Source organism: Pistacia vera, unplaced genomic scaffold (genome assembly GCF_008641045.1).
Source record: "Pistacia vera cultivar Batoury unplaced genomic scaffold, PisVer_v2 Contig782, whole genome shotgun sequence".
Classification (NCBI taxonomy): Eukaryota; Viridiplantae; Streptophyta; class Magnoliopsida; order Sapindales; family Anacardiaceae; genus Pistacia; species Pistacia vera.
The window spans coordinates 112,331-129,572 of NW_022196648.1; the positions used below are offsets into that span (position 1 = coordinate 112,331).

The 17,242-nt window shown below is 31.7% G+C and overlaps 2 protein-coding genes across 4 annotated transcripts; both read left to right on the plus strand.

Moving 5' to 3' along the window:
- Positions 1-733: 733 nt before the first annotated feature.
- LOC116116775 (disease resistance protein SUMM2-like) lies at positions 734-2,557 on the plus strand. Of its 3 annotated transcripts, none has more exons than XM_031402822.1 (3): positions 734-816; positions 1,270-1,354; positions 1,443-2,557. In XM_031402822.1, the coding sequence occupies exon 3, from the start codon at positions 1,472-1,474 to the stop codon at positions 2,090-2,092; it is 621 nt and encodes a 206-aa protein (XP_031258682.1). In that variant the 5' UTR covers positions 734-816; positions 1,270-1,354; positions 1,443-1,471; the 3' UTR covers positions 2,093-2,557. The 3 variants fall into 3 exon arrangements, with proteins under 3 accessions (XP_031258682.1, XP_031258684.1, XP_031258683.1); XM_031402824.1 differs by having other exon boundaries at positions 1,447-2,557; XM_031402823.1 differs by having other exon boundaries at positions 779-982.
- A 7,986-nt stretch (positions 2,558-10,543) lies between these two features.
- On the plus strand, positions 10,544-14,802 carry LOC116116760 (structural maintenance of chromosomes flexible hinge domain-containing protein GMI1-like). Its single transcript, XM_031402805.1, has 5 exons — positions 10,544-10,882; positions 10,978-11,010; positions 11,155-11,241; positions 11,343-11,398; positions 14,733-14,802. The coding sequence occupies exons 1-5, from the start codon at positions 10,544-10,546 to the stop codon at positions 14,800-14,802; spliced, it is 585 nt and encodes a 194-aa protein (XP_031258665.1).
- The last annotated feature ends 2,440 nt before the right edge of the window (positions 14,803-17,242 follow it).

Consider the following 17,242-nt stretch of genomic DNA (forward strand, 5'->3'; position numbering starts at 1 on the left):
AAAAAAAAAAAAGTTACAATAATTGTATTTCTCCAATAAAAATATTTTATATTTAATTTCATAATGGGGAATGGAGATCCCTTTCAACATGAGGAATTAATTTCAATTTATCACAGTAATTGCATTTCTCCAATAAAAATTAGATTTGAAATTGCATTGTCCCTGCGGTTGGATTCAGCGTCACTTGAGAAAAAGCCATGGCGCCCAAGCCCAATAACCCTAAAGTTTGCTAAATGGACTCCACCCTTGCATGGCCCACTTACAATTTCACCCCAAAAGAGTTTGCATCCTTGATTAAGCTTTTATTTGATTAATATTACACTTATAGAGCTGACATCTCTAAGTGATGAAATTATTAAATGTAGCAACACCATATTAATAATAGAAATTTATGATGAATTTAATTTTTTTAAAATGAATATGACAATCGGTAATTGTAAATTTAACCTCTATAGTAAGTTTTTAGGGTACACTTGCTGTGTCACATTGGATTGAAGTAAATGTTTAGCGTGCAATATCAAACTAAATGCATAATTAATTATTTAAAAAATTAAAGAACTAAAAAAAAAAAAAACAAAAAAAAGAATTAAGTACAAATAAATCTTTTCAATAAAAATAAATTTAATATTTAAAAAATTCGAGATTTTATTAAAAAAATGTAACCCAGCCCACTTCCTGAACAAATAGTGGCGGCTAGGGATATTTTCGCTTCAAATAGCTGCCCCCTGCCCATCTCGCAAACCCGACGCCAACAGACACATCCCAGCTCCCAAGCCTCGCCGTCAGCAACCCTAACTCACTTCATTCACAAGCTTGGTAAGGGAGACTAACCTTTCATCTCAATTCTCAACATGTTTCAGTTGCTTTAATTTTTTTTTTTTTCCTTCTTTATCTTGTTTTTGGATGGCTTGGACTAAATGATATGGATGTGGGGTGTATTTATTGAATTACTTTGATGGTGTTGAGTTTGATTAGCTTCTGGGTGAGTTTTTTTGTTATCCCTATCTTATCAGCTTGTTTGAACTACAGTTTGACTTTGATAATGCATAGAAAATGTTTGTAAAAAGGCTTAATTGAGTGATGAAGTGAATTTGTTGCAACAAGAAAAAAGTCTTCCAGCTAAATATAAACTTGACTGCTCAACCTTTTAAAATTTTCAACTTCAATTAACTTCCCTTATTCCTTTTATCGGAAATACTGACGCGAATTGAGCTTTAACGAGTTCGAATATGACTTGTACTTATTTTTTCTCTTCTTCACTTTATACAGGTTAAGCTAAGTGCTTGTGTGCTTTTTTCATTGCCATTTCAAGCCGCGGTAATTTGAGAAACATACGTGTAACCACTAGAAAAAGGTACTTTGGATTTTCTCTTTTTCATTTGTTCATCAGTTCTTGTTTGATTGTTTTATACATTCTAACTGGGGTTGTCGATATTTGTTAGATAGGAAAACAGCAAAGAATACGCGCATTATGTGGAAGCTAATTGGAGATGGCGAATTCCAGAATGTGTCTCTTCCTGGCACTCTACCAGGCATAGAATTTTCAGCCCCCAAAGATTTTCAGTTTTTTCAGTCTTCAGAATCTGCTTTTAATCAGATTATTGAAGCGTTGAAAAATGACGAAACTCGTATAATTGGATTGTATGGAATGGGTGGAGTTGGCAAGACAACATTGGCTAAAGCGGTGGGAAATAAACTCAGCAAAGAGATTTTTGATGAAGTGGTAATGGTTTTTACATCTCAAACTCCAGACTTCAGAAAAATTCATGATGAACTTGCAGACTTGTCGGATTTGAAATTCAAGGAAGAAAGTGAAGTGGGAAGAGTAAAGCAGTTATACTTGAGATTTACGAGGACCGATCAGAAGACCATCGTAATCATGGACGATGTTTGGATAGTGTTTGATTTGAAAGAAGAAATAGGAATACCCTTTGGTTATGATCATAAGGGTTGCAAAATTCGTCAGCTGATGATTCAACTAAATGTTTGGTATGGAAGGGAAGGACTGACTTTACTCAAGAAACATGCAAGTATAAGTGATGACCACGCTGCATTGAATGATGTGGCTGTTGAAGTATTGGACATGCTATGAAGGAAAAAAAAAATTAATGATTGGGAAGTCATGTCTCGAAAACTAAAGGAGTCAAAACTTGAGAATATACCTGATGTTGCTGGAGAAAAAGGTGTATACTTGTCTTAAATTGAGTTATGATTATTTGAAGGATGAGAAAACCAAGTTACGTTTCTTGTTGTGTTCACTGTTTCCCGAAGATTATATAATTAGTTTGGAGCAATTGATTACATATGGAGTGGGGCTGGATTTTTATCAAGATGCTGACAGAATTGAAGATGCAAGGAATGAATTGCTTTCAACACTTAATTTTCTCAAAGCTTCATGCTTGTTGTTAGATTCTAGTGGAGAAGAATTTGTGAAAATGCATGACAAAACCGAGTTATGTTTCTTGTTGTGTTCACTGTTTCCCGAAGATTATATAATTAGTTTGGAGCTTCATGGTTGTTGTTAGGTTTTGGTGGAGAAGAATTTGTGAAAATGCATGACAAAATTGAGTTATGTTTTTTGTTGTGTTCACTGTTTTCCGAAGATTGTATAATTAGTTTAGAGCTTCATGCTTGTTGTTAGGTTCTGGTGGAGAAGAATTTGTGAAAATGCATGACAAAATTGAGTTATGTTTTTTGTTGTGTTCACTGTTTTCCGAAGATTATATAATTAGTTTGGAGCAATTGATTACATATGGAGTGGGGCTGGATTTTTATCAAGATGCTGAGAGAATTGAATATGCAAGCAATGAATTGCTTTCAACACTTAATTTTCTCAAAGCTTCATGCTTTTTGTTAGATTCTGGTGGAGAAGAATTTGTGAAAATGCATGACATGGTTTGTCATGTTGTCTTGTGGGTAGGATCCAAAGGGAATAATGTATTCATGAGTTTGCCAACAAACTAGGTGATATAAACTACCTAAACGAGTTTGAAAGGGAATAAGCTTAGAAGATTATTTTTGATATTAAATAGGATTTAGAGAGTTTTTTTTTTTTTTTTAATTATAGAAGAAATATACTTAGCCACTGTGAAGACTGAAGACCAATTAGATGGGGGTTAAAACACTTCGCAAAAGGATGGGGGGATAAATGATATTTCCGAATCCTAATTGGCTAGGCCCATTTCGAAGCCCAAGTTAAATCTTAAGTGGACTGGCCCACTCCAAAGCCCAATGATTTTTTTTTTCCTTAAATAAACTCTATCAATCAATCTATATCTTACGTGTTTTAGCATAACTCCTCAACGTGAATGATAATTGCACGACCATATTGCTATCAATAGATATGCGATTGACCCTGAAAATATTATTATTTTATTTTTTTTAAACATTATAAATAGAAGTGGATGTGATCCGAGTCTGGCATGGGACTGGCAGAGTGGTCAAAATATCAAATGAGGAAGGTTTGGAACATTATACAGCAATCTCCTCGTTTGCCAACAAACTAGTGGATCTTGTTACTAGGTGATATAAACTACCTGAACGAGTTTGAAAGTTTCAAATTAATTTTTTAATAGAGATTAAGGCTTCAAAAGTTGTTTCCATAAGTTATGATTTTTGATGTATTTTACTATAAATTGGTATGATTTTTGATGTATTTTATTATTATATCTTCAACTCATTGCACCAAATATTACACCAAAAAAAAATATTCTTTCGAATATTCTCTTTATTTTTCTTTCTTTTAATAATCAATAATTATTATATTTCACTAATTATTTTTATATATATTAATTAAATATTATGAATGATATTTTTATTAAATAATAATCACTTTGAAAATTATACTAATTTAATAAAATTAAGCATTTATTTAATCAAATAAACATTACATTTAATATAGAAAAACATTACATCTAATATAAAATGCTACCAAAAAAAAAAGATAACAACAACACAAAAGTAAAATTTCATATCGATAGTAATTTAATTTTTCGGATTTGAATTTCATAACCGATCCAAGCCTGTGTGAGTTTTTCCAAAATGAGCAATCAAGAATTATGCAAAAAAGAGTTCAACAACAAGGTCAAACATCTCACAATAACTCTAGTTCTTTCCAATATTTTGATGATTTTAGAGGATCTCAAACCAATCTACCAGAATATTAAATTGTTATTTTAGTTTATGTTGTATTTTCTTTTAATTTTAGTGTTTTTAAATAAGTGTTAATTTTTATTTTGAATTATTGTAGTTTAATATTTGCATTGAATAAATTTTTGTTTTTAATTTTTCATAATTTTTTGAATTATATAATTATTATGAATTTATTATTATAAATATTAATATTAATATAAATAATAATTAAATTAACATAAATGCAAATAATAAAAATAAAATATATTTTATATTTTATAGTTTTTAAACAGTACCACACCAAATTGGTGTAAGTGAACAATGTCACACCAAATTTGGCGTGATACTGTTCACTTATACCAAATTGGTGTAGTGTTTGGCGTTGGATTGGAACACACTTTTTACACCATTTTAGTGTTTTGTCTTTGGGTTGGTGATGCCCTAAAGGACCTATCACTAAAATCACTGCAATTCCAAGCAAATCTCAAGACCCTAGAGCTGATTGGCTGTATTCATTTCAAAGACATATCTTTCCTCGTAAGCAGTAGCGGATCCAGAAATTTCTTTTAGGGTGGGCCAAAATATATAAATTATACATATTAATATTAAAAAAAAAAATTGAGAGTGGGCCATGGCCCACCCAAAAAGTGGCTGGATCCGCCACTACTCGCAAGGCTAACTAAACTTGAGAATCTTTGTTTAAGAGATTCCTTTTTTGATGAATTGCCAAAAGAACTTGGGGAACTTTGTAAATTAAGATTGTTGGATTTGTGTGGTTGTGATGCGTTAAAAATAATACCTTCCAATGTGATACAAAGATAGTCTCAACTAGAAGAACTATACATTGGTGACAGCTTTAAACAATATTGGGAATTTAAAGAAGTGAGTGAAAATGGAAGTAATGCTAGCTTTTTCGAGTTGAATTCACATTCTCGGTTGACCATACTATCTGTGGAAATGGAAGCTGAATGCCTTCTAGCAGACTGTCCTCTCTCGAAATTGGTAAAGTATGACGTGTGTGAGCCCTTAAAATCATATTATGAACCATTTTCAAACAGTAATCGAACGAACAACGAACGTTATCAAACTGTTCGGTTCATTTGCAGCCCTAATCCCAACCATTGATCAAGAGGGCTTCATAAAGTTGAGATCCCTTCAGCTTGAAGACTGATGATTTGAAATGTGTAATAGATATGTCACAAAAACATGTTCCAGTCAACGCATTGTCTACCTTGACATATCTCTTCACAATGTCACTTGCTCGGAGTTTGGTGCAACTAAAATCACTCAGTACATTCTTGTGATAGTTTGCAGCAGCTGGTGGTCATGGAAGAGGGTGACAGTGACAAGGGAGAAGAAACATTATCAAATTCCCTCATCTTCTCAAAATTAGAATCTCTTTCTGTAGATAGCTGCAAGAGATTGGAATATATTTTCCCAATCTTTATTGCAAGAGGTCTTTTGTACAACTTGAAGCACTTGCAATAAGCAATGCTGCTCAGTAGCATGTCTTCTATTCAGATCATCGAAGAGGAGAAAACATAGTTGCAAGAGATTGTCCTCCCTAATATAAAACCCTTGAGAAACTAGCCAATTTCATCAGCCTCTGTCCAGAGAATTACCATTCTCTTTGAAAAAGATCACAACAAAGCAATAAATCCAATTTGGCTGCTTCTTTCATGGTTGAAGTTGTAGCCAAAGATCATGACCGAAAAGAGGTATATTTTCAACAAAAATTACATTCAATTTGAAAGATTATTAACCATTAGGGATGACTCGATGAAGGCAGACCTCTGTGTTAATTATTTTTATTCACCCTTCTTTAATTGAATTGAAAAGCTTGTTAATATTGTTTTACGGTTGATTGGAGTGACAAATTGAATTCCTTTACATAAATGTCTCTAGTAAGTGAATATTCTCACCTTCAATTCTAATTTTACATGTTCAAAATTTTCTTTTATGAAAGTTAAAGTTGTTGATATGTTGCCGGACATTCATTTATTTATGGAAAATGATAGAGTTACATAAAATTACATACCGAATCCATACACCGAATGACGTGACAAAATATTGATTGTTGATTAATATTAACTTATAATGAATCAATGGTTAGGATTGTGTCACGTCATTCAATGCACATCCTTCGATAACTTACTCTTTATTTATTATACAATAGATTTTTTAAGAATTCCCTTTTAACAGTACTCTCAAAACCTTATTTATTAAGTTTTATATAATATATATACTTATAATTTAATTATATAAGAACCAAAATTATAAAAGGAAATAGCAAAAAATAAGGTTATAATTGGTAACATAATACAGGTTTTAAGATAATTATCATTAAATAAAACTGCAAATGTAATACAATCTTGATAATAGCCTTAATTGATTAACCTTAATTCAGAGGTTGATAATAAGTGTAAAATAAAAGGCCTGAATCTTGTTTTATATTATATTAAATAATAAAATTTTTGGATAAAACCAAGAGGTTGTCGGCGAAAAAAAAAAAAATTACCAGAAAGATGGATAATTTATAATTAACGAGAGAAGATTTTTTTTTTTTTAACATTTTTATCATTAATGAGGTAAGATTATATATTTTACCATTAAGGAGGTGAAAAAGCTGTTTCACAGATCTTACTTTAAAACTTGGCAGATCTTCTGAAACAGCCTTTTCGTACATAAGGTTATTAAAATGACAATGACATAAGGTGCATGTTAGCCACTGTACGGCCGCACAAAAATACCAAATGCGCATCTGATATGCATATAAAGTCAGGTATGTTCCAAAAGTCAAGTGAAATTTAATAATGACATTTAGGTCCTATCAGTATAAACTTTTTTATTTTATTTTTTTGTAAAACTCTGAAATACCATTTAATTTGTTAACCTTTTATTTTCTTATAATTAATGAAATTGTTCTAATTTTTTACTAAAATTGTCAACTACTAGCTCATTATCATTACACGTGGCAGGTCTTTGAAACTACACAGAAATTTTCATTAGTTTTTAGCCATAAATAGCAGAGTATTGGTACGGACATTGAAATTTTATATCAAATTTTTGTACCAAAAAATATGACAATCAGTGAGATGCGATTATGTTAGAGTCTTTCATGAATGAACAGTTATCCAATATTTATGGATGTTCACTTATATTTAATAGACTCTCGTTTATATTATATGAACGGTTGTTTATTTACTGTAGACTAGTGTCCATGTCTAAAAAATTTAAAAAAAAAATAATGGATGGGTGTCTATTTACTATACATGGGCGTCTATATAAGATGGATGCCCGTCCAAAAAATTTTAAAAAATTTTACATTCAATTGACAGACGTCTTTAATTTAAAAAAATTTACTTTCAGTTTTTGTCTCAATCCAAAAATAAATGTTTGCTATCTTCGTTCAATTTTTGTCAATATTCAAAATAATTGGGCAAGCTTCATTAAATTTTTGTCTATATTCAAAGTAATTGGACAAGTGTCATATTCTTAACTCAATTAGGATTCCCAATTAATGCATTAAATAAATTTAAAATTTGTTAATATTAAAAGATGGACGCCCGTCCTCTTATGAGGATGACTGTCCATAAATAATTTAGGTCAAATTTGTTTAGTTTAAACTATAAATGAACGTCCATTTTAGGTGGATTGTCGTCCATATACATTCACAGAATATTTATTAACGTGATACGTGGTTCGTTTGATTTAGTAAACACGTTGTTCGATGTAAAAATTCTATACAAAACGTGGGTGTTCGTAACATTTTTCTAAATAATAAAAGGAAAAGATTTTTAATTTATATCATATCATTGATCCGTAAATTCGGCCACATTAATGTTGAAGAACAATGTTCTGAAAACTAGACCGGATCGTTCGGTCGGACCGGTTCGACCGGCAACTGGCAGCAAATCCAGTCTGGTATATATAAAAAACCGTTATTTTGATTTAAACAGGATTAGACCGCGGTTGGACAGCCGGAATAGAGCCAAATCGCGGTCCAATCGCAGCTAAATCCTACTGGATTCCGGCGTCGTTCGAGGGCGAAAACACGACCATTAGACGGGATGACATCTCCACGACAAAATCCAGCAATTTTCAGTCGTCGTCGTCCAACCTTGGTCACTTGCCGTCCACCTAAAGTTTACGCGACCGTCGGATTTCTTTCGTTGATTCCGGCGAGTTACGGTGCCGATGGAACTCCCTAGCACCACCATCAGATTCACCGGCACCTGTAAATCAAAAGCCCCATGATTCCAAACCTCGATTGGCCGTCGATCGTCGCTGCCACCACCATCACCAGTCTCTTCGCGCGACAGACGTGTTTTGGACAGATTTCAAACCTTAAGGGAGTATTATATAGGGGTCTTTTTGATGAATTTCAAACCTTCAAAGACTAAAATTATTTTTTTGAATAAGGACCAACCAACCGATCAAACCAGTCAAATCGAAAACCGGACGCCTGAACGGTTCATAGTTTAGTCAGGGTTCATAACATTATTAAAGAAAATGGCGGATAAAAGGACTGCATTTGAAGTTGATGAACAATCACATCACCGTCCATTTTGATCCTTGAGCCGCTTTAAAAGGTCCAGTAAGATTTCATAATGACATTTAGGTCGTATCATTTATTCAGTATAAACTTTTTTATTTATTATTATTATTTTTTGTAAGAGTCTGAATTCTAAATACCCTTAATTTGTTAACTTTTTATTTTCTTATAATTAATGAAATTGTTCTAAATTTTTACTAGAATTTTCAGTTAGCAGCGAATTTTTTTTTTTTATAATTCTATAATTTTTAATTTCATTTATATAAAAAAATATTAAGGGTATTTCAGACTTTAAAAAAAATAGAAAACTTATAGGTTACAAAAACCTAAATGTTATTATCAGAATTCTACGGAGCCTTATGTACTTAGCATGCCAAAGACAAATCCTAACAAGTTTGCCTTAAACTTCATAATTACAAATTTACAACTAAAACAAACTTATTTATTTGAGATGTACATTGAGTTTAATTTGAGTTAATATGAGATAAAGTTGGAATTAATTTGGGATTAATATGAGATAAAGTTTGAATTAATTTGACGCCTTTGGATTGATTGGGGATTAATTGTGACTAATGAATTAATATTAGATTCCTATTATTTTTGGATTAGTTTAAAATTTATTTTCTTATTATGAATAATAAAGGGTAAAGGTGGTAGTTTTACGGACAAATTGTAGTTTGATGTCATTTGAACATGTCATTGGCCTTGAAAATTTAAATAAACAGATAACGGCAACTACCATACAATGCGCACAGGTAGCGCACATTAGCAATAGTGGGGTACACTGTACCATAGGTACATGTTAGCAAACCATCCTACTTGGCAAAAACAGCACGCTGCATGCATCTCATATTTCCATCGCCAGAAAGTGAAAGGTTATAGAGCGCTTCTATTCCAACTTCCTCTCTTTTTAACTTACTCTCAATTTCTCTCCTCTTTCAGTCTATAATTTCCTTTTTCTCTTTTGACCCTAACTTTCGTTCTTTTCCGGAGCTCCATTTAATTAGAGGCCGTGTTTCATCACTAAGACAGGTAAAATAGAAACTGTAATTTCTTTTTAGTGCATGAAAAAGCAGTGGTTTCTTGTTTATTTAATCGTTTTGTTGTTGTTTTTTCTTTTTCTTTTTTACAGATTGGATTTTTTTGTGTTCGTTGATTTTGGATAGTCTTTTTATAGATTGGATGTCTTTTGTGTTCGTCGATTTTGGATAGTCTTTACGACTTTACTTAACCAACAAAGAACTTGCTCATTTGATAATTTTTTATTTTATTTGAGTGAAAAAGGGGTAAAAAAGGAGGCTTGCCTGTTCATCATTTGTTTTGTTGTGTGTCTTTTTACTTTTATCGAAATTAGATGTTTTTAGTGTTCATTTATAGTGGATTTTGTTTACTGACTTGCGTAAATGTCAAGTTTTTTTGCTTAAGATCATATAATATATATTTATATTTCTTTTGAGTGAGAAAGAAAGGGTTTCCTGGGTCTATATTCACTGAAAAAGAAACCACTCTATGCACTCATTTTGCTGAGTACTTACATTATCAAAGTTTTAGAAATAATTTCTTGCATCACCTATTAACAATATTTTAAGTTTTCATGATATTTTCTATTCAGTTAAGCATTAATGTGTCTATTAACAGTTTAGGTTTTAAGATTTTAATAGAGGGTCCACTTAAACGATGGGTGTTGGGATAAATTTTTGGTCACAAATAACCTCTTCCTTTCTGAAAGGCTTGTATGTATTTGTGTATGGCTGTGGGTCTGTGTGCTTTAGGGTTTGTTCTGTGTATTGGACAAACATAGAGATAGAGCTGTGAAAGAGTTTATTTTTGTTTCATAGATTGCAATTTTTTTTCCCTATGGAACGACCAAGTGCATCCCAGAGGGTGAAAAAAAGAGCATTGGAGGAAGATGATGGTATTGTAGGGAGGAAATATAAATTTAAAATTCTACTACCAAACGGGGCTGGTGTAGAATTAATTCTATGGGACCCCATCCTCCGAATGCCCTTGCAAGACTTCGTTAAGTTGGTGAAAGGTGAATATTTTCGGGCTTGGCAAGAATCAGTGAGTCAGAAAAGAACAATAAATTGGAAAAATGAAGGGCTGTACCTTGAAGATGCCTACGAGAATAAGATAAGAAATATAATGGACTTTGGGAAGTTCAAGCCACATAGGTACCATATTTTACGGCTAAATGTGAGTATTCCTAGTTTAAGTGTTTACGCTGTTTGATTATAAGAGTTTTCATGCCAGGATTCAGTGATGCTTTAATTTGTTTATTTCTTCACCAGGATGGGTCCAGTGAGATTTCCAATACTTTTGAGGTTAGTAATTCTTAATATTTCTGACTTTCTGCATATTTTTGCTTTATTGTTGTTTTTGAACATTCATTGTGGTTCTTTGTTCATCTTTTATGCGTTTAATGAAGAAATTGTATTCAGTTTTGTGATGGACTGGTTTGTTTACAGGGCATGTGGGATTTGACGCCAGATACTGATCTATTAATGGAGTTGCCAGAAGAATACACTTTTGAAACAGCTCTTGCAGATTTGATTGTATGTTGTTGGATGCAATTGAAAGAATTGAAGAAGTTTTGAGTTTTTGGCTTATCTTTTCGATTTATGTAGTCGCTTATTCTCTGCTGCTCATGTACCAGGATAATTCTTTGCAAGCCATATGGACCAACCGTGAAAATGATAGGAGATTAATTAGGTATGACATTTGTATGATGACCATTTTTTTTCTTTGCTGCCTATATATTTACTTTTATGTTTGTTTTATAGATGCTTGATTTTCATGCTATTTACTATTTCTATTTTTTTCCAATTCTTTACAACGTGAACTTCAAATCTGTTATTATCAAACTGACCCAGTGGACATGCAAATTAATTAGTTCATATGTGATTGATGAACTCCGTTATTTTTCAGAGTACTTTTGTTTATTGTTCACTTCATTGTAAATAGAGATGGTAAGGTTTGACCTCGAAATAGATAATATATATAAACTACTTTCTTTAGAAAAAAAATTATCATGTATCATAACATAAAAGTTCTAATGAAAAGAATAACAAGAGAGCAAGAAAAAAGTCATCACTTTGTTTTTTAACTTCTCTTTACTTTTACTTACCCAACCAGACAACTTTTTTTTTTTTTTTTTCCATTGTTTGGTTTTCATTATTATTATTTACAAAAACCAAAATAACTTTGATCAGTTGTGATCATTCTCATCAAGATATTAATTCTGTCAGTTCCACATATCTCTCCCTAGATTAAATTTGCTTTCCCGCTTATTCCAGCAAGAAAGGATGGAACTTGATATCATATTGTTTAAGTCTCAGTGATGTCCTCAGTTTCAACCAATGGGACAAAGCTGATATTGTCATACAATTTTATCATGCTATAGTATTCTATCCTCTTATTGTGTTTACATTATGTTTTTTCTGAACTTTTTTCATTTATATTTTATATCAAACATGTATTTTCAAAAGCTTAGTAAATGATCTCATATCTAAAAATTTGCTTAAAGGCCCTATTGCTCTCCATAAAGAAACAATTTTAAGCTTTTTATTGGTGTTAAATTGCATATATCATGGTTTAGTTTTCCCTAGAGTTCTACTCTTTGTGATGAAGGTCTCCTTGAGTTGAGGTGTAGGAATCAGGAAATTGAGCACCTGTATATCTGCTTATAATTAGTTTCTTTATTTTCGTTTTTCATTGGGTTGATATATATGGTTGTTTTGGTACATAATTCAGTTCACTCAATTGTCATAAGTTGCTATAGCTTGGCTCAAATTTCCTTTAACATTTTAACGCGTGGTATGGATGATCATTTTAATATCTTTGCAGTGTGCATATTGCGGAGGATAGGATATCAATTTTGACACTGGCCCAGGAATGGATAGTAGTGAAGAAAACTCTATTGCTAAGTGGTGTGTTATAGATTTCAATATTTACTTACAAACTTCCCTCTTTTTTCAGTGCTTGTGTGTCTTGTTGGATATTTTAGAGGTTGGAACAGGGCTTAAACTTCATTTTTTTGACAATAAAGGAGGAAAATTTGTGACTTGCCACATTTTCAGCTTTGGCTTATTTATTTTACAATTTTGTTGAATATTGATGTATTTTCCTTGAAGAAGTAGGAATGAAAAAATTTCCAAGAGTTTTATTTTTATATGATAAGAAAGAAAAATTAGTTTGTTTGGAATATGGAAAATAATATACTACAGCGAGTAGAGGAACAACTTCCTGTCTATCTCTCCACTCCACCGAAACCAAATTTTGGGAGAAAGGAGAAGGAAGACTGACAAGAAAATAGTTTGCTCGTACAGGCTATTGGTTTCATATATGAATTTGTAGATATCTAACTAGGTGTAGACTGCATAAGCATTCATTGATTTACTTGCATGTTGTGTTTTATATTTATGTAATTTCCAAATAATAGTTACATTTAATGTTAGATATAATTGTTCTTTCCCCATCGTGCACGTTTTTAACACAGCTCTGATTACATGAGTTTTTTTTTTTCCTAATATCATCTTCTTTTGGCTGCCTCAGTCTTGGATATATGTTATTCATGGTTCATATGTTTAGGGGAAGATGGGTGCTTCACTTAACAGACTTCTAAAGAACATGGTGTAGGAGGCAAACCTCCATACTTGAAGGTAAAGGGTATCTTGTGAAATTTTTTGTATCTTGCCTTTATATATACATATATTTAGTATATTGCTTTTTTTTTATTGTAGATAATATGCGGTCTTTTTTTCACTGTTTGTCCTAGTTTCCCATATTAACTTTGATATTAGTCATATTCTCTATTGGAAGCTGTCACTCTTTTTGTTTACAAGATTTTTTGTTTCTCTTGGTGACATACAGCCTTTTTTTGGCATGTTTGGATATGGAGGACCTATTGCATCTATGCATCTAGGAAGGTATTCTCTCTCTTAAACTTCTTTTTTTTCCTCTCTTCCCTCTCTCTCAATGAATGAGTTTTTTTTTTTTCTTCTCAATGAAGCAATGACTTGAGTGCATTTTTTAGTTTTTTCTAATTTTACTGCTTTCTTATAGGCGTGCTCTAGTTTCTTCAAAGACAAAATATCTAATAAAGTCTTTACATTGCATCTTGAGAGAGAAGCTCTACTCAGTGCTCAGATTCTGAACTTACTTGGCGGTTAATTAAGTCACCTTAAGCAATTTATTGTCTTACTAATGGACATTTGTTTCTTTTGCACATGTTTTTTCACTCTTGACATGTCATGTTTTATTATATTGTTATATAATTATTATTTTTGGTTGTATTAAGGTTGTGTTACTCCTTATTTTAGACTAATGGTGGCATTAGGTTCCTTCAGAAGAGAAAGCACAGAATCACCTCATGGAATTTTTACAAAGGTGATTTCTATTTCATTTTGTCTAGCACTTTGTATTTATTCCTTGGGCAAGTGTTGCTTACTTTTCTGAGCTCTTCATTTAAAGTTAGATCATGGTCCTGTATTGAATAAGTGATGCAGATCTTTGTATTGTTGAATCTTTATTTTTGCGACACTAAGTGAATTAGTTTGATACTTGTTATGTTTCCCTCCAGTTTTTTCTCGTCCAATTGTTTGGACTGTTCTCATTTTCCTTGATACAGTTTGCGTTTCAATTTGATTGATCGACAAAATGATCAAGTCCCTAAGGATAGCATAATCTTTCCGATGAGTATTGTTAATATCAGTCAAGCAAATATTTGTTCAATTAATATCTTGATTATCCTTCATGCATGAAAATACTTTTGAGCTATGTTTTTTTTTGATAGGAAAAACTAGTATATTGATGTGTAAACAAGATTTATGAGTTTTTATGTAAAACTCTAACTCTTTCTTAGCTATGTTTTTCAATTTTTTGTCAAAAATTAAATATTATTGTCTTATATACCTTATTACCTAAACTATTGTGGACCAATCTGCATTTTATGAGTTCAAATACTGTATAGTTGCAAAACATCTGTAGCACAAATATCCCTATTTTTTCTTTAATATTTTTCCTTTATAATCTGTTGTGTTGTCAGGTTTGTTTCGTTATTTGGAATACTTACTAGGACTTCGATCGGTGAAGGTTTAATGTGCTTATCATTTTGATTTATGAATTCCTTTTCTCCATTGGAGATGGATGTCAGTGAAATATTCTGAGGCTTAGGACATCAATGGACCTTGATTTGATGTTCAAATAAATATTGGATATGCAATGGAGCTTAATTTCCAAACCTTCTAGCTTTAAATTCTATGTCCATGCAAACTTATATATTAAGATTGGTCTTATTTGGAGATAGCCTACATATTACAAAACTATAGTTGACTGCAAGATATGAAAGTTGTGCTGGGTGGATAATTGAGATTATGAAATTAGTGGGAAGTGAAACCTAAATTTTGAGTTTTAAGGAGATGAAGGAATTTCTTAACATATTAACAAAACTAAGTGACGGCAAGATATGGAAGTTGTGCTGGGTGGATAATTGAGATTATGAAATTAGTGGGAAGTGAAACCTAAATTTTGAGTTTAAGGAGATGATAGGGAATTTCTTAAGCTATATATAAGCACTAGAATGTGTTCAAAGTTTTCTTTCGCGAGGTTCTATAAGAATGTTACATAAGAGCATATAAAGCCTTTATAACTAGTTCTGTCAGTACTCTTGCAGATTTTCCTGTTTTACATCTCCTTGATTTTGCTGAATTGTTGGATAAATATTGTTCTTTTGAGTCAAGTGATTTGCTGGTGTTTAGTTATTTACTTTGAATTATGGATGTTGATAAGGCCATCTAATTTTTGTCTACATTTGGCTATTTTTAGTTAAACAAACAAATAATGAGTCAGTAATAGACATCATTGATTATAATGGTGAAACTTCTGACACAGAAATGACAGTCGATACAACGTTTGTCGTATTTCTTATGTCAACACTGTTAAGTTTCTATTTATTGATTCAAGTTGGTTTTTAATGGTTAGTCTTAGGTTTGAATAATTGACTTATTCGCTTTACCTTGATTAATTCATTGAAATATCTTGAAATTGGTATGGAATCTTTGAATTATTTTCTGTAGAATTGTCTTTATGGTCCTTTAGATGGGTACAACTTGTTCATTCTTTTGTAATTATTAAATTCAATAATATTGACATGTTTGTTCTATTCAATTTATTTTCCATATTGACCATCAGTGTGCTTAATTAGCTTGGCAATGTTGCTATTTGATTGTTTTTTTGTCATTAAATTTTCTTTTTCTTCTTTTGTGGGGATCAATACTGTACTTAGCTTGTATTTCTTACTTTTTGGAGAATATCTTCAGGTGGAAATATTTGAGCCTAAGCTAAAAAGCTTGAACAAATTTCAACTGCTGTACAAGCTAAAGGACATCTACTTCCCTTATATTCAGGTGTCTTTGCATTAAAAAAAAAAAGCTTCATTCTTATCCAGTTAATTTGTGGTTTCATATATGAATATAAGTGTAATTAGATAATATATTTACCACATTTCTAGATTTTATGTATAGTCTTATAATTATTTGTATTTATCTCCTTATTGGTGTATAATGTGAAAAAAGCATAAAAAGCATCGTTAATGTCGCTCGTCTCTGTCCAGGAGCAGTACAATTGTGGAATAAAGTATGTTGAACTGCCAATTTGTCTTGGTAGCCTAGGCCCATTCTATTTCTCTGCTTACCGAAAATTTTTGTGCTTTTGGAGGTGGTAGAAAAGCTTCATCATCATTCAAGTGTGGGATTTTGGCTATTGTTTGAGTTATTTATCAGAAAGGAACAGGAGGATTTTTGAAAATGTTAGAGAAGAGGACATTGACATTTTATTGGATACAGTAGTGATTTTTAGTTGTTAAATTGGTAAGTTAATTTGAGTGTCAATGTTTGGGAACACTGTGTGTATTGAAAGTGAAAACACTCATGGATCATTTCCATATGCCTACCAGCCAAGGTTTTTGTTGCTTATAGACTTCGGTAGAAAATATACGGCAATACATTTGCATACATAAGGCATTGCCTTTAATGATAAGAATGTTTCTATTTTTTCTGTTTTTTCCTATTGTTATTTCTCATATTTTACCTATCCAGCTCTTTTCTTTTTTCTTTTTTGTGTAAAAAAACTACTTTTCTTTTTTCATTCATTATCATGACAATTTGGTTGACCATACAAAATTAATTTGACTGTAGACATTATCAATATGCAAATCGTTCTAGATATTAATAATGATTATGTCTCATAAATTATCTTTTTGATGTGCAGTGCGACGAAGTATCAAAGACGGGGAAGACCACCACACCAATTGAGTTCCAGGTTTAACTTGTTATTGTTATTTTACGTGCTGACTCTTCTTAATACGTCAAAGTGATTGGATAAGATACACAAAGTACTTGGTTTTTTAAAGCATTTTACAAGTCATGAGAAGGAATTACAGAAGTCATAGAGATTGGAATGCAGCTTTGTCTCCCATTTATGTTATTAATGAATTCTTTTTTTATGTTCTTAAAATAAAAAGAAATACAAAAAAGGAAAATAACAAAAAAGAATTTC